Source organism: Oncorhynchus clarkii, chromosome 22, assembly GCF_045791955.1.
Source record: "Oncorhynchus clarkii lewisi isolate Uvic-CL-2024 chromosome 22, UVic_Ocla_1.0, whole genome shotgun sequence".
NCBI lineage: Eukaryota > Metazoa > Chordata > Actinopteri > Salmoniformes > Salmonidae > Oncorhynchus > Oncorhynchus clarkii.
The window spans coordinates 7,867,780-7,882,467 of record NC_092168.1 but is presented as its reverse complement, the minus strand read 5'-3'; the positions used below and the strand labels follow the sequence as shown (position 1 = coordinate 7,882,467).

At 39.6% G+C, this 14,688-nt stretch overlaps 2 protein-coding genes across 4 annotated transcripts; one reads left to right on the top strand and one right to left on the bottom strand.

Moving 5' to 3' along the window:
- The first annotated feature begins 3,079 nt into the window (after positions 1-3,079).
- On the top strand, positions 3,080-6,968 carry LOC139380184 (nitric oxide synthase trafficking). 2 transcript variants are annotated; one of them, XM_071122637.1, is made up of 16 exons: positions 3,080-3,109; positions 3,297-3,382; positions 3,672-3,755; positions 3,882-3,944; positions 4,070-4,151; positions 4,245-4,307; positions 4,414-4,512; positions 4,754-4,879; positions 5,141-5,239; positions 5,322-5,447; positions 5,570-5,678; positions 5,778-5,866; positions 5,977-6,102; positions 6,334-6,574; positions 6,678-6,755; positions 6,832-6,968. In XM_071122637.1, the coding sequence occupies exons 1-16, from the start codon at positions 3,083-3,085 to the stop codon at positions 6,966-6,968; spliced, it is 1,635 nt and encodes a 544-aa protein (XP_070978738.1). In that variant the 5' UTR covers positions 3,080-3,082. The 2 variants fall into 2 exon arrangements, with proteins under 2 accessions (XP_070978738.1, XP_070978737.1); XM_071122636.1 differs by having other exon boundaries at positions 6,672-6,755.
- Positions 4,160-11,046, bottom strand: LOC139380185 (SPC25 component of NDC80 kinetochore complex). 2 transcript variants are annotated; one of them, XM_071122639.1, is made up of 7 exons: positions 10,951-11,046; positions 8,370-8,529; positions 8,210-8,275; positions 7,945-8,091; positions 7,721-7,825; positions 7,505-7,603; positions 4,160-7,400 (listed from the first exon to the last, which is right to left on the bottom strand). In XM_071122639.1, the coding sequence occupies exons 2-7, from the start codon at positions 8,521-8,523 to the stop codon at positions 7,276-7,278; spliced, it is 696 nt and encodes a 231-aa protein (XP_070978740.1). In that variant the 5' UTR covers positions 8,524-8,529; positions 10,951-11,046; the 3' UTR covers positions 4,160-7,275. The 2 variants fall into 2 exon arrangements, with proteins under 2 accessions (XP_070978740.1, XP_070978739.1); XM_071122638.1 differs by having other exon boundaries at positions 7,166-7,400; positions 7,505-7,600; positions 10,951-11,032.
- Between the last annotated feature and the right edge of the window lie 3,642 nt (positions 11,047-14,688).

Below are 14,688 nucleotides of genomic sequence, written 5' to 3'. Positions count from 1 at the left end.
AAGTAGCATTTGTTTTTTTCAGAGAAATAGCTCTTCAGCAATAGCTCTTCAGGTGCCCATGTAATTTCTCTATTTCCTTGTATTGACAAATATGAATCATCCAAGGACACATGCATATACCAGGAAGTGTATTATGTAAGTCTAATGCAGTATCATCTTTATGCTGAGCATTGTGGCAATGTATTTACCACCGTCTCTTCATGAAGCGATTACATAATACTTTATTGGCAGTATTATAAACGCCTGGGTTTACTCTGCCTGCGAGAAAGGGAAGGTTTTGAAGAGGTGAGAGACTGTACGTTATTTACACTGAACAAAAATATAAACGCAACATGTAATGTATTGGTTTCATGAGCTGAAAAATCCCAGAAATGTTCAATACGCACAAAAAAAAATCTTATTTCTCTTGTTACGAATCCCTTTTGGCCCGACAGTCTAGGGGGGATGGTAATGAGACCCGTAACATAACTCATGTAAATTATAATAGTGACAAAGTAAAAGTGTGAACGTAATAACCAGGACAACTGAAATCTACCGTCAAACTCAGGGTTTATTTATAAACACACGGTAATGGGGGGAGCAGGAAAAGGGGCTGAGCTGGACCCAAGGAAAGAAACAAATATGCAAAAACACCCCTAAGCTAGACTAGCCTACTTTAACAACAGCTAACTAACTAACCAAAAATACAGTGGGTGGTCCGCCCAGTTCTAACTAGTGTTTTTAACAAAGTTTACCTACGGGTAGTGTATGCCCATGGGCGACTTGTCTTGGTTTCCCCTTTTCCCACTAGCAAACAAAGAAACACCATAACCAAAACAATACTCACAGGTGATGACAAAGTGCTAGGGAGGTGCTCAAACAAAAGAGAGGTTAATTAATACACAGAGAGCGAGCGAAGAACAGAGATCTACAAACATGGCATTTACAAAGAGATTGCGCTCTAGAGCAAACAAATGATGGGGTTTTTAAACCATGGGGAAGGAACTGTGATAGGGTAGGAAACAGGAGGAGGTGTGTCTTCTGATTGATGGGTTGATTGTTGACTGATTGGGGAGTGATGATTTTCACCTGTGAGGGGAGACGGAGAGAAAACAAACACACAGGATACACACACACACACAGGATAATGGTATCCGTAACATCTCTCAAATGTTGTGCACACATTTGTTTACACCCAACCAACCTCACAACAGCAGACCACGTCTATGGCGTCGTGCGGTCGAGCGGGTGGCTGATGTGAACATAGTGCCCCGTGGTGGCGGTGGGGTCATGGTACGGGCAGGCATAAACTATGTACAACGAGCACCATTGCATTTTAACGATGGCAATTTGAATGCACAAAAATACCGTGACGAGCTCCCGAGGCCAATTGACATTGAGAGACCCATTTTTTAAAAAGGTATCTGTAAACCAACAGATGCACATCTGTTCTCCCAGTCATGTGAAATCCATAGATTAGGGCCTCATTTATTTATTTCAATTGACTGATTTCCTAGCATGAACTGTAACTCAGGAAAATCTATTAAATAGTAGCATGTAAGGTGAAGCAGTTGAGCTGAATGCATTTTTTTCTAAGGCCCGCCCCTTTGCCATAACTTTGCACTAGTGATATAAATGGATGCAATGATGCAGCTGACCAACAGAGGGAGGCAAATACACGTTTATTCGACAGAGGACGTTGACATGGTCCTAGGAAGGATAGCTGTCTTCTGACTTACAAAACGGTGGGAAATCAATGAAATAAGTCATGTAAACATTTACATATTTTCTTAAGTAATTCTACTGCCCAATTTTGGGGAAGAAGTTTTAACCTGTTGAAATGTCAAATGTCAATTGATAGTGAGAGAATAACACATTATTTCCCAAGCAAAGACAATTTTTGGCCTCCTATAAAAGGTTGCAGCATAGCCTCTTAATATCATAGAGACAAACCAAAGTTATACCATATGTATCAGTGTCACGTCTTTTCCCGGAATTGTACAGCTTATTTCTAGCATTGCTTACTAAAGCGACGTTATGGATCACTTTAAATAATCAGGTCCATTAAATGTTTTTATAAATCTTAAGCTAACATGGGGTAGGCCTATGCTTTTAGCCTTTTTCTTTAACAAAAGCCACACTACCCTTACACGCCCCCTCAATTCGAGCCCTGGTTTTAACTTAACACGCCAAGCTCTTCACTGACACTGATATACAGTGTTTAAGGAGTGCATGGTGACTGATGTAATTGGCTGAGAAAATCTATGGATAGTAGACTATAGTTTAGTCTGTCAAACAGTTAGGCCTTCCTCTTATTTCTTGAATAGGGCGGGAATAGGCCCCAAAACAAATCCCTCTAGTTATTAGTAACCTAAAGTCAAATTAAAATGAAGCCTCTTCAAATTAGCCTACTTTCAGCACCCATGCGCTGTCCATATCCGTGGCTGCTTCATCATTGTAATGTGAGTTAAGTATATTACTCGAATAGGGCTGTTGTGAGGTCAATAACTCTGATACATAGCGTCATTATGGACAACGAAACGTATTGTTTTTATTCAAATCAATTATAGCAGTAGCAAGCTTACCTCCGTTCCTCCTTTTCATCTTCGCGCTCTCCCTCTCAAACTGAACAGGACATCAGTTGTCCTAGTCCGCACGCACATATATTGCATTTCTTCAGGCACACATCGAGATACTATAACAAGCAACTAATTCCCAAACCCTCCTGAGCAATATGACATTTAATCAATGAAAAATTGCATGACCCTCCCCTGGACTAAATCAAAAACTCTCCCCATGACTGAAATTGAAAAAGTATGACCCTCCCCTATTTTTCCCCAGGTAACAATAAAATTAAATTGAAAAGGGGTTTCATGAATTTTGAATAACTTTGGGGGGAAAAAAAAGCAATTTTTTTTACATGAATTATCAATTGAACTCCCTTGCACAAAGTGACAGTGGATGGTTGAGGACATAAATGGTTAAATATCCCAATGGAATTTTCCTTGTGCACTGGTTATATGAGCGCAGGTGATTTCCGCATGAATGACTTTAGGAGGAGCGTGTTCAAAGTGCAAAGTCAATAAACCCTCTTAGACTGAAAATGGCGGACCCTGTGAGCACCTGTGCTGTGAGTACTAACTCTACCTCTTTTCAAAGACTACTTTTAGTCAAATGTACAAAGAAAATCATTACTTCTCCTTTATATGTTTGTAACATAGGTCGAAACGTTAATGGATTTTCTTCATAGCTGTGTGTATTACTGTTACTAGAAATAGCCAGTTTGACAACACCATGACTTGTTGAATGTGTTATAGTACAACCTGTTGTACCAAGATCTGAAGAAGTTCTCAAAAAATGGGGAGCATTTCTGTAAGGAGCTCATGACAGTATTTCAGCAAAGGTATGGTCAATGTCAACTCCTTGAGAATATCGTTTAGTGAGGTCATTTATTTGAAATTGTAATTATGCTATCTAGGATTGGAAAAGTAAAACCCTTTTCAACCTGGACTGCACATATTTCTATTTCATAAAATGTCCAATCATTTAAATGTATGGACTATACCAACTCAGTCATTCACAATTGCATGCTAAGGTCCTAACTTCCGCATTGATTTTTAATTAGCTGTAGTTACTGTTTCACCTCAGTGTGACAAAAGTAACATCCCTTGATGACACTTATTTGTGACTAGGGCTGAGCTGGAGATCAGTTATGCCAAGGGACTTCAGAAGCTTGCTGGAAAACTCATGAAGGCATCCAAAGGAATGAATGACAAGTGAGTTGGCTCTACCTTCACATTTCTATCACACAATCTGTAATGCTTCAGCGATCCAGATTGAATAGAGCCCATTACTGTAGCGCTCTAAACTCTCTGCATGTTGTTGTTTTTATTTCCATGAAGCTCCACATACCGAGCATGGTGCCATGTATCTGATGACATGTACTCTACAGCAGACACACACAGGTATTACAGACATGACCGTATGACGATTTTAATCATATTATGACATTATCTGTAGCAGAGATGTTGCTTGGATATTCTCTCCGACTGAGTCTGAGGAATTAACCTATTATGGTTTGTTTTTTCAGAGCACTAGGAAGTGCTTTTCAGGCAGAGGCAATTTTAGAAATTCGACAAGTAATTGAGGAGCACAACAAGAGGAAGAGACCTGTGAGTAATTTGGATCATTTATTCCTACCGACACATCATTCTACACAATTATACAGTGAGACATATTGTTTTTTTTATCCCTTTCTTGAATAGCTTGATAATGTTGTTGAAAGAAATGCAAAACTTGTTGTGACGAACTGGAGTGAACAAATCAAGGTAAGTCTTCCTTAAATTCTTGTTTGGTAAATAGAGTGTTTGGTTGATTACATCATTCAAAGAAAATGATTGATTAAGAATATTGTTCAAACATTTTCCCTCACAGATGAAGAAGAAATTGGTTGGATTGACAAGAGAGCATGAGGCCCTGTTCAACTTTGTTGAAAAGAATACACGCATTTGCACAGAAAAAGAAAAACAGAAGGTACTGCACTGCAATTTTTACTGTAATACTGTCATTTAGAATGAAAACAGAAGGTACTGCACTGCAATATTTACTGTAACTGAGAAGGAAAACAGAAGGTACTGCACTGCAATATTTACTGTAATACTGTCATTGTCACCTTTTGATATGTATGATTAGGAAACCGTTTAAATTCCCAATGTAATGCCATTTCCAACCCCTGAATAAGATTAGGATGATGACTTGTTCTGTCGTTAACTAGATGCTGACCAGACTGACAAAGTCTGCTGAGGCCCAGACCAGAACAGATGAGGAGTACTTCACCATCAACATGGATGGCCATGAAATCAGACTGAAGTGGGAAAACACACTGAAAAACTGCTACCAGGTTCTAACCAATCCCCACAGTACATTTCCTCCAAAATCATTTTTATTTGAAAGATATGTACCTTCTCTGACTGTACTGTTGATCTGAAGAGAAGGGGTCAAGACAGGTCACCCAAGAAGTTTCGATGTGCAGAGTTCAGTTGTATTGCACGTCTCCTCTCATGCTGATGTTTGGTTAGACCAATTTAGAGATAGTCAGGTTTGAGTGTTGCAGCATCCATATTGTGTTCCTTATAGAGACACAGTAACTTTATAATTTCAGATAATCCAGGAGGTTGAGAAACAGCGGATAGAAGTTCTGTGCAACATATTGAGTAAATACAACCTCCACATGGCAAGCTTCAGACACACCCTTGTACATGTGAGCGTTCTCCCCAAAATTACTCTTAATTACAACCCTGTGACAAAAACTGTATCGTTGATTTCTCTTGTATTACTTACAGAGACAGAAACAAATAGAACAAGCCATCCAGAAAGTTGATGTGGAAAAGGATATCCAAAATCTGGTGGAGGAGACCAGTGTAACAGCAGAGGAGAACAAGGCTAAGTTTCTGATGACTGATTATTTTGTAAGGGTCCATTTTGTTCACATAATTGTACAGTACATTTGTATCTGTAAATAAATCTGGTGTTAGTTTGATTTTGACCTAAGACATTATACTGTGCCTGACCATCAATGACTTATGTTAAGGAGGAGGACAGTAAGTCATTGATGGAAAAAGACAGGAGAAGAGATGCCATCAAGTCCAAACTCCAGCGGCTGGGGGACAGTATCGCAAAAACAAAGAAAGACTGTGAAGGTAAGTGTTGAAAAATGAAGCATAGAATTTGACTGGAAATAATACATTTCTGAGTGACACCTTTTCGTTTCATGTCTTCCAACATCCTATTAATAATAGGTCTTGAGAGACTGGTGAAGACTTACTCTGAAAACCCATCGTTCTCAAACAAAAATAACCTGGAAGAAACGGAACAGTTGATTGATGAGGTTTGTTTTTCATACAGCAATAGATCCATTTTGAAAATATTATTTGATATTTTTCTGTATAAATTTCCTAGCATTGTGTTAAATGCATTTTCCCTATTGGATGTCTACAGACCACTCTGAAACTGAACCTTCTTGAAGCAACTCATTGCAAACTCTCCAGCACATTGGCTGAATTGGAGGGAAAACCTAAGACTTTGCATCGATTCAGTGCCAGTATAACAAAATGGAAAGAAAAAGTAGGTCCATAATCAAAGTGCATTTTTCCAGGCTTTGTACAAGTTCATTGTAGCCTAGATTAAATTTACCCACATACAGTATACCGTTTAATCCATATTGTGCATGTTCAATTAGATTCAGACAGCACAAACACATCATGGCATATTCTTTTTGATTACACAAAATAGATCAACGCAAGTATGTGTGTATGTTACTATACATCTTAACCAGATTACGATCTGTTTTCCAAGGATTGCGAGCACAGTATTGTTCAGCTGTCCCATCCAGTCAAAATCAAAAAGACACCGTTCAGATCGCGTTTGAGGAGCTCCATCATTTACAAAGGACCCCCTCAGAGTGTGACATCAGCAGAGGCCTCATCAGTAGAAGTAAACCAAGTCTACACTGCTGTCATCCAAGATACTGCAGCTCCAGGGGAATGTGGCTCTGTCAATGGAGCCATGTCCTTGACTGATGACAAGGAAGGAGAAGGTGACACCCATTCACATATAATTACAAAGATATACCATTCTGATCTTGCCTATGCGTCATAACAAGAAACACTAATACATAGAAACTTCTCCTTAAGGTGCAGAGTGGTGTAGCATTGGGAAATGCAAAGCTGTTTACGATTTCACATCAGACAGAGATGATGAGTTGAATATGAAAGAAGGTAACGGACAATAAAAACAGATATGGGAAAAAAAATATGAAATCCATGACTATACTTACAAAATAATTTGTTACAGGAGACCTTCTTGACATCTATCAAAAAGACGACAGCGGTTGGTGGTATGGGATATTGAATGGACAGATAGGCCATTTTCCATCAACCTACATTGAGGAGCTGCCCATGTTAAGTGTTGTAGAAACATCAGATGTATGAGTCAGTGCTGGTGCAAATGGACAGGGTAACATTTATCCTGTTACAAGATTAAAGTAATATGTCAATCAACTGTGGGGGGGGGGTGTGTACAAAAAGCGTTTATTTAATTAAACCAATTCCAAAATGCCTGATCAAATCTTTGGGCCACTAAAGAACCCCGCCAACTTGAAAATTGAAACCTAGCCTTTTAAAATGGACGTCATATAATAAAAACATTAATATTACAAACAATGTTGGAGACAAAACACACAGGATGTGACTAAAATATGTTAAAATATAAAAACAGATCCACATTTTTTTTTTTCAACTATTGGGGTTTTTGAGCGAGAAATTCTCTCCGGACATTTGCAAGGAAGGCAGAGAAGTTGTTGGTCTCCTGGAGTCTCTGCTCCAAGTGAGCCATGCAGTCCAGTGGTGGGTCGCTAGACACAACTGTGGACCAAAAATATGGTTATGTGACATTTCCAGCCATTCATGATAACACTCATAGTTTCCAAAACCATTTGTTACTGTTCTGTTCTATTTACTGTACTCACTCTGGTATAATCCTCCTTCGCTGATCCTCAGCATGAAGGTGTATACACATTCCGAGTCTTTTGGGTTGATGTCTCGGAAGATAAACTGCAATTTCTCTCCTCGAATAAAAGAATAACAATTCCTTTTAATTCTGTGGTTTAACACTTGGGTCAACACTAAAATGTTCAAACGGTAAAATATTACTGCCATTGCCAACAGACTTATTCCAGATTTACCGTGAATTTTTCTAATTTCCAATCCCAGCCGACCCTGAAACACCTGCTTGGCTTTGTTGAGATTTTTCAGTCTGTCCTTGTTGGCTTTGTTTTGGGACACAATCACTTAAAAGAAAGGGAAAAACAAGGGGACATGTTTGTTTTTGATACTAATCTATTTTAGAACAATGAATAGATGTGTGCGAAGGACAAAATCTATTTTCCATTTACTGAAAATAGCCTACATTCTTTTTTCTTGGCTTGTTCCACTCGGACCATCTCAATCTTTTCAATGATCTTGCTTTTCTGTTCGTTCTTCCCTTCCACTTCAGACAGTCTCTTCGCAATGGCATTTCTCTTCTCCACCAATGAGGCATTTTTATTTTCCAAGTCTGGGGGTAGGGGGGACATTGTCTTCAATAATAAAGTATGAGTAGGCTAGTGCCAAAGTTAAGGTCAAACTGATTGTTAGTGACACTTCACAGGATGTCATGTCCGGCACAATCTTACCTGTTTTGTATGAGTCTATCGTTTCAAATATTATTTCATCATCCTTGCATTTCTTTGAACACGTATCTGCAGAAAGAGAAGGGAGATTATTATAGCTGTGAATAGACACATTTTAAGCATCCTTGACTCAGTAATCATGACGACAGCGTCCAACTCATACCGAGAACAGATCTGACGGTCTTTCGGTGGGTTTGAACCCAATCCATGCCGGTCTCCGTCATCTCGGCCGTTCCCTGAAAAAGCATTTTGTTGCGAATGTCTTCCATTGTGCTACTAAACCAATTCCCAATGTTTGCATCTGTAATGCAGTTCATGATGATCTAGGTGACAGAAATACAAAACACTGATTAGGTCAGTCGACATTTTGGCAAAATACAGGATGGTTTGTTAAACGGGCAATCTGCAATTCAAAAAACAACGTGACACCATTCCACTGTTTTGGTAAACCGCTGAGGGATGGATTTGTTTTACCACTTCCAAATTCATAGGCAGAGCTATGGATACATACATGGGCTAACAATTTTTTGAGGCTATACACAGTGTGTTCCCAAAGTAGTTTATATTTTGGGGTTCTAATGGAGTATTACAGTTGAATTAAGCTCAAGGCATGTATAGGTTATATTCTTCAAGAATCAAATCAAAGTTTGTCACATGCGCCGAATACAACAGTGAAATGCTAACTTACAAGCACTTAACCAACAATGCAGTTTTAAGTTATTTTACTGCTTCTCTTTAATTATTTGTTATACATTTGTAGGCCAGTGCCAACACAATTTAATTATTTGTATAACAAATCATTAAAGAGAAGCAGTAAAATAATAATAGCGAGGCTATATACAGAGTCAATGCACCGGTTAGTCAAAGTAATGTGTACATGTAGGTAGAATTAAAGTGACTATGCATAGATAATAAACAGAGTAGCAGCAGCGTAAAAAGGGGGGGTGGGGGGGGAAGCAATGTAAATAGTCTGGGTAGCTATTTCATTAGCTGTTCAGGAGTCTTATGGCTTGGGGCTAGAAGCTGTTAAGTCTTTTGGACCTAGACTTGGCACTTCGGTACCGCTTGCCGGTCTATGACTAGAGTGGCTGGGGTCTTCGACAATTTTTAGAGCCTTCCTCTGACAACGCCTGGTGTAGAGGTCCTGGATGGCAGGAAGCTTGGCCCCAGTGATGTACTGGGTTGTACGCACTACCCTCTGCAGTGCCTTGCGGTCAGAGGCTGAGCAGTTGCCATACCAGGCAGTGATGCAACCATACTCTCGATGGTGCAGCTGCAGAATTTGAGGATCTCAGGACACATGCCCAATCTTTTCAGTTTCCTGAGGAGAAATAGCCTTTGTCGTGCCCTCTTCACAACTTTCTTGGTGTGCTTGGACCATGTTCGTTTTTTGGTGATGTGGACACCAAGGAACTTGAAGCCCTCAACCTGCTCGACAACAGCCCGTCGATGAGAATGGGGCCGTGCTCGGTCCTCCATCTCCTTTGTCTTGATCACGTTGAGGGAGAGGTTGTTGTCCCGGCACCACACGGCCAGGTCTCTGACCTTTTCCCTAAAGGCTGTCTCATCGTGTCGGTGATCCGGTCTACCACTGCTGTGTATCATCGGCAAACTTGATGGTGTTGGAGTCGTGCTGGCCATGCAGTCATGAGTGAACAGGGAGAACAGGAGGGGGCTGAGCACGCACCCGAGGGACCCCAGTGTTGAGGATCATTGTGGCTGATGTGTTGTTCCCTACCTATACCACCTGGGGGCGACCCGTCAGGAAGTCCAGGATTCAGTTGCAGAGGGAGGTGTTCAGTCCCAGGGTCCTTAGCTTAGTGATGAGCTTTGAGGCCACTAGGGTGTTGAACGCTGAGCTGTAGTCAATGAATAGCATTCTCAGATAGGTGTTCCTTTTGTCCAGGTAGGAAAGGGCATTAGAAGGTTTAGCCCACATTTCCCTAGGTGTCTATGAATATTAGAAGATTTAGCCCACATTTCCCTAGGTGTCTATGAATATTAGAAGATTTAGCCCACATTTCCCTAGGTGTCTATGAATATTAGAAGGTTTAGCCCACATTTCCCTAGGTGTCTATGAATATTAGAAGGTTTAGCCCACATTTCCCTAGGTGTCTATGAATATTAGAAGGTTAAGCCCACATTTCCCTAGGTGTCTATGAATATTAGAAGATTTAGCCCACATTTCCCTAGGTGTCTATGAATATTAGAAGGTTTAGCCCACATTTCCCTAGGTGTCTATGAATATTAGAAGGTTAAGCCCACATTTCCCTAGGTGTCTATGAATATTAGAGGTCAGCCCACATTTCCCCAGCCACCGTATCCCTCAGCTGTCAATCTCAAAAATGTCGTGTCTGCCATTTTGCTGAAAAGAGAATTCCAGAATGTAGTTTTAAACAGAAACTCAGGGTTGACCACTGTTTGTGACAAGGATTTCCCTAAAAACAGGCCAATGGATACAGCTACGACCGGAAGTTACTTTTTCGTAGGATAATTTACGCAGCACGTTAGGTTAAGGTTGGGAAAGGGGTTTGCGAAAATGCTCTCTAAATTCTTAAGAAAAGTATCTTCGTTGCTGTATCGAAATGGCGTGTTTTTAGTAAATCCCATGTGACGTTAGTTATTGCCATAACACAACACAGCTCATGACCAAACGGGGCCATTGCGATTTATGTAAACATATTTGTGGCTATATTAAATACTATGACAACCGATTATCAAATAAGGTGAATTTTGTTTACTACCGTGGCAATTTTCGGACGATCCTCGACCAAAGCTTTCGGCAGCTGTTCGCTGTTGTTTTCAAAATTCCGCGCTCACGGAAACAAGGATGGGCCTGTGACGCCACACCGGAAATTGAGTTTTTATCCACATTTAAAGTAGTAATTTAAGAAATAAACTCCTGCGATAAAAATTACAATATAGCGTGTTTATAATGTACGATATTTTTCACTTATGTTCCGCCTAAAACCATATTAAAATAAAAAGGATATCAGACACGTTTTTCCTGGTCTCCCACAATGCAAAGTTTTATTTAGTTTCTTAAATTTGCGCCAGGCTGTGACGAATCGATGTCTGTCACTCTTTTTAAATAGATAAAAAATGTTAACATTTATTTAACTAGGCAAGTCATTTAAGAACAAATTCTTATTTACAATGACCCCGGCCAAACACGAACGACGCAGGGCCAATTGTGCGCCGCCCTATGGAACTCCCAATCACGGCTGGATGTGATACAGCCTGGATTCGTATCAGGGACTGTAGTGGCGCCTCTTGCACTGAGATGCAGTGCCTTAGACCACTGGGCCACTCGGGAGCCCATTCAAAAATATATCGACCTCTGTAGGGCAGGCAAAGCCTGTATCAACATTAGAAAGAAAAAAAGGTAAACATTTTGGTCGAGTTTATATCAAATCAAATGTTATTATTATTGGTCACGTACACATATTTCGCAGATGTTACCTCGAGTGTAGCGAAATGCTTATGTACCTAGCTATGCAGTAATAGCTACCTAGCAATACAAAAAAAACACGCAAATCCCAAAATTAAAAAGAAAGAAATTAAGAAATGTTTGAACAAGCAGTGCCAGAGTCCGAAATATATATATGTATATGATGGTGTGCATAGACATTATATACAGTATATGGATAGAAAAGCAGTAGTTATATAGGATGAGCATTTACTAGAATACAGTATGTAGTGTGTAAAACAGTATGTAAACATTATTCAAGTGTTCAATGACTATGTACATAGGGCAGCAGTCTTTAAGGTGCAGGGTTTAGTAGCAGGATAGTAACAGTGACTAAAGTTCAGGGCAGGGTACTTGGCAGAAGCTGGCTAGTGGTGACTACTTAACAGTCTGATGACCTGGAGATAGAAGCTCTTTTTCACTCTCTCGGTCCCAGCTTTGATGCACCTATGCTGCTTCCTCCTAGACAGTAGCAGGGCAAAAAGGCAGTGGCTTGGTTGGTTAAGGTCGTATCTGCATCAACATACATGTTAAGAAATCATGGTTTATTTTTTTATTTAACCTTTATTTAACTAGGCAAGTCCGTTAAGAACAAATTCTTATTCATAATGACGGCCTACCAAAACGCAAAAGGCCTCCTTTGGGGACGGGGGATTAAAAATAAAAAATATAGGACAAAACACACATCACGACAAGAGAGACACCACAACACTACATAAAGAGACACCTAAGACAACAACATAGCAGCAGCTCAACATGGTAGCAGCACAATACATGGTGCAAACATTATTTGTCACAGACAACAGCACAAAGGCAAGAAGGTGGAGACAACAATACATCACACAAAGCAGCCACAACTGTCAGTAAGAGTGTCCGTGATTGAATCTATGAATGAAGAGATGGAGATAAAACTGTCCAGTTTGAGTGTTTTTTGCAGCTCATTCCAGTCGCTAGCTGCAGCAAACTGAAAAGAGGAGCGACCCAGGGATGTGTGTGCTTTGGGGACCTTAACAGAATGTGACTGGTTTATCATAGTCCCTGGAGGTTGACTGTAAAAAGGGCCTGTTAACTATTTTCCATTTTCATTAGGTATCCCAGTGCTCTTACTGGAGCGTCTGGTTGATATTTTTTCAGTTGGTAAAAATAAGAGCAACATTTTTAATTTTGGGCACCCGAGCCAAAAAGTGTTTGAACTATTTCAGACAGCATACCTGATTCAACTGGTCAACTTCTAGATTAGTTAATCAGGTGTGGCAGTTCAGAGCTACAAAATAATTGTGAAATGTCTGGGTGTTCTTGAGGATAGGTTTGAGAACCACTTATCTTAGAGTTATGGTTAGAATCCAAAATTACTTTTAATAATAAACAATAATAATAATACATCTAGTAATGTTTTACTTTACTATTCGAAACCCATTGTTGTTGCAATGTTCAATTAACCCACCAGAGATTCACTGAATGGGAAAATTATGTAATAAATCAGTAAATGGATCCCGGTAGTTTGACTTGTGCATTTGTGGGAGAACACTATCCTCAAAGGTGGATAGAATGGCTGATATTTAACTAATACAAGTAATAGCCTGTGAAAAATGTACACACAATCGTCCTGTAAACAACTTTGTGTAACATGCCTTCAATGCTGCCTGAGGAAGACTCTACAGTATAAGGCTGATATTTAACTAATACAAGTAATAGCCTGTGAAAAATGTACACACTGACCTGTTGCTGACCTGTTGCACCCTTTATCACCACTGTGATTATTATTTGACCCTGCTAGTCATCTATGAACGTTTGATCATCTTGAAAAACAATCTGGCCTTAAATGGCCATAATCACCCCCCCCCCCCCCCGGAACAACCAGAAGAGGCTCTGAAGCCATCCCTCAGAGCCTGGTTCCTCTCTAGGTTTCTTCCCAGGTTCTTGCCTTTCTAGGGAGTTTTTCCTAGCCACCGTGCTTCTACATCTGGATTGCTTGCTGTTTGGGGTTTTAGGCTGGGTTTCTGTATAAGCACTTTGTGACATCTGCTAATGTGAAAAGTGCTTTATAAATACATTTGATTGACTAATCTCTTGGCAATTGGAGTTTGTGGAGTACATTGTTTGTGAAAGATCCTGGTTCTACTTTAGGCCTACTTATACCAAACAGTATGTACAATGACCTGGTGGTTTGTGAAGGGCGCGTCAGCACTTAGTACACAATTGTGTTCGGCATTTCAAGACGGCAGATTAATGATAAACCACAGCTTCATCCAGAGGTCACATAAGAAATATTTCAGTAGGAATTCAGACTCCAGAGAATTGTACCTTATACATACAATTCATCCTCCATGTATTATGTTAGATATCCATCAAGTAGATGGTTCAATGTCTTTTTTTTTCATCAAGGAAAAGGACAGAAATAAATGAGATGCAACAAAGGGCAACAGAAAAAAACATTGCCGGACGTTATCCGTCGTTTATGGTTGCAGCACACCCTGTCAGCATTAGACTATCACTTTCTCAAGGACGACACAAGTTACGTTACCCAGTGTACGTAGCTTTCCTTTCAAAGAACTGCATTTTTAAACTAATGTATCTGTATGAATTAAAATTAAATTAACAATCCGTTCTGACATGGATTTTTTTTATTTGACAAAAGATCAAGCATCAAACACTAAAGGTTAATAAAATAAAATATATTTTTCTGTAAACAAATGAATGCAAATAAATACGTAAATCTGCGACAGATCATATGATTCATACCAATAATTGTAACCTTCTTGAGCAAAAACATACATTGGACTACAAATTACTTCAATGAATTACTTTAAAGGTTCCATCTGTTTGGCAAAAATAAAACCTAATTGATCTCTATGGCCATATACAATGAGTGTAAAAAACATTATGCCCTTCCACCCTCTTAACGGCACACATGCACAATCCATGTCTCAATTGTCTAAAGGCTTAAAAATCCTTCTTTAACCTGACTCCTCCCCTTCATCTACACTAATTGAAGTGGATTTAACAGGTGATA

What these genes read in the sequence shown, in the direction of transcription:
- LOC139380184 (XM_071122636.1), top strand. Translation starts at nt 3,083, where the DNA reads ATGGCGGACCCTGTGAGCACCTGTGCT. An exon ending in CAGAAAAAGAAAAACAGAAG is followed by an intron (nt 4,513 to 4,753) that starts GTACTGCACTGC and finishes GTCGTTAACTAG; the next exon opens with ATGCTGACCAGACTGACAAA. An exon ending in TAACAAAATGGAAAGAAAAA is followed by an intron (nt 6,103 to 6,333) that starts GTAGGTCCATAA and finishes CTGTTTTCCAAG; the next exon opens with GATTGCGAGCACAGTATTGT.
- LOC139380185 (XM_071122639.1), bottom strand. Translation starts at nt 8,523, where the DNA reads ATGAACTGCATTACAGATGCAAACATTGGGAATTGGTTTAGTAGCACA. An exon ending in ACAAGCCAAGAAAAAAGAAT is followed by an intron (nt 7,826 to 7,944) that starts GTAGGCTATTTT and finishes CTTTCTTTTAAG; the next exon opens with TGATTGTGTCCCAAAACAAA. An exon ending in CGAAGGAGGATTATACCAGA is followed by an intron (nt 7,401 to 7,504) that starts GTGAGTACAGTA and finishes TTTGGTCCACAG; the next exon opens with TTGTGTCTAGCGACCCACCA.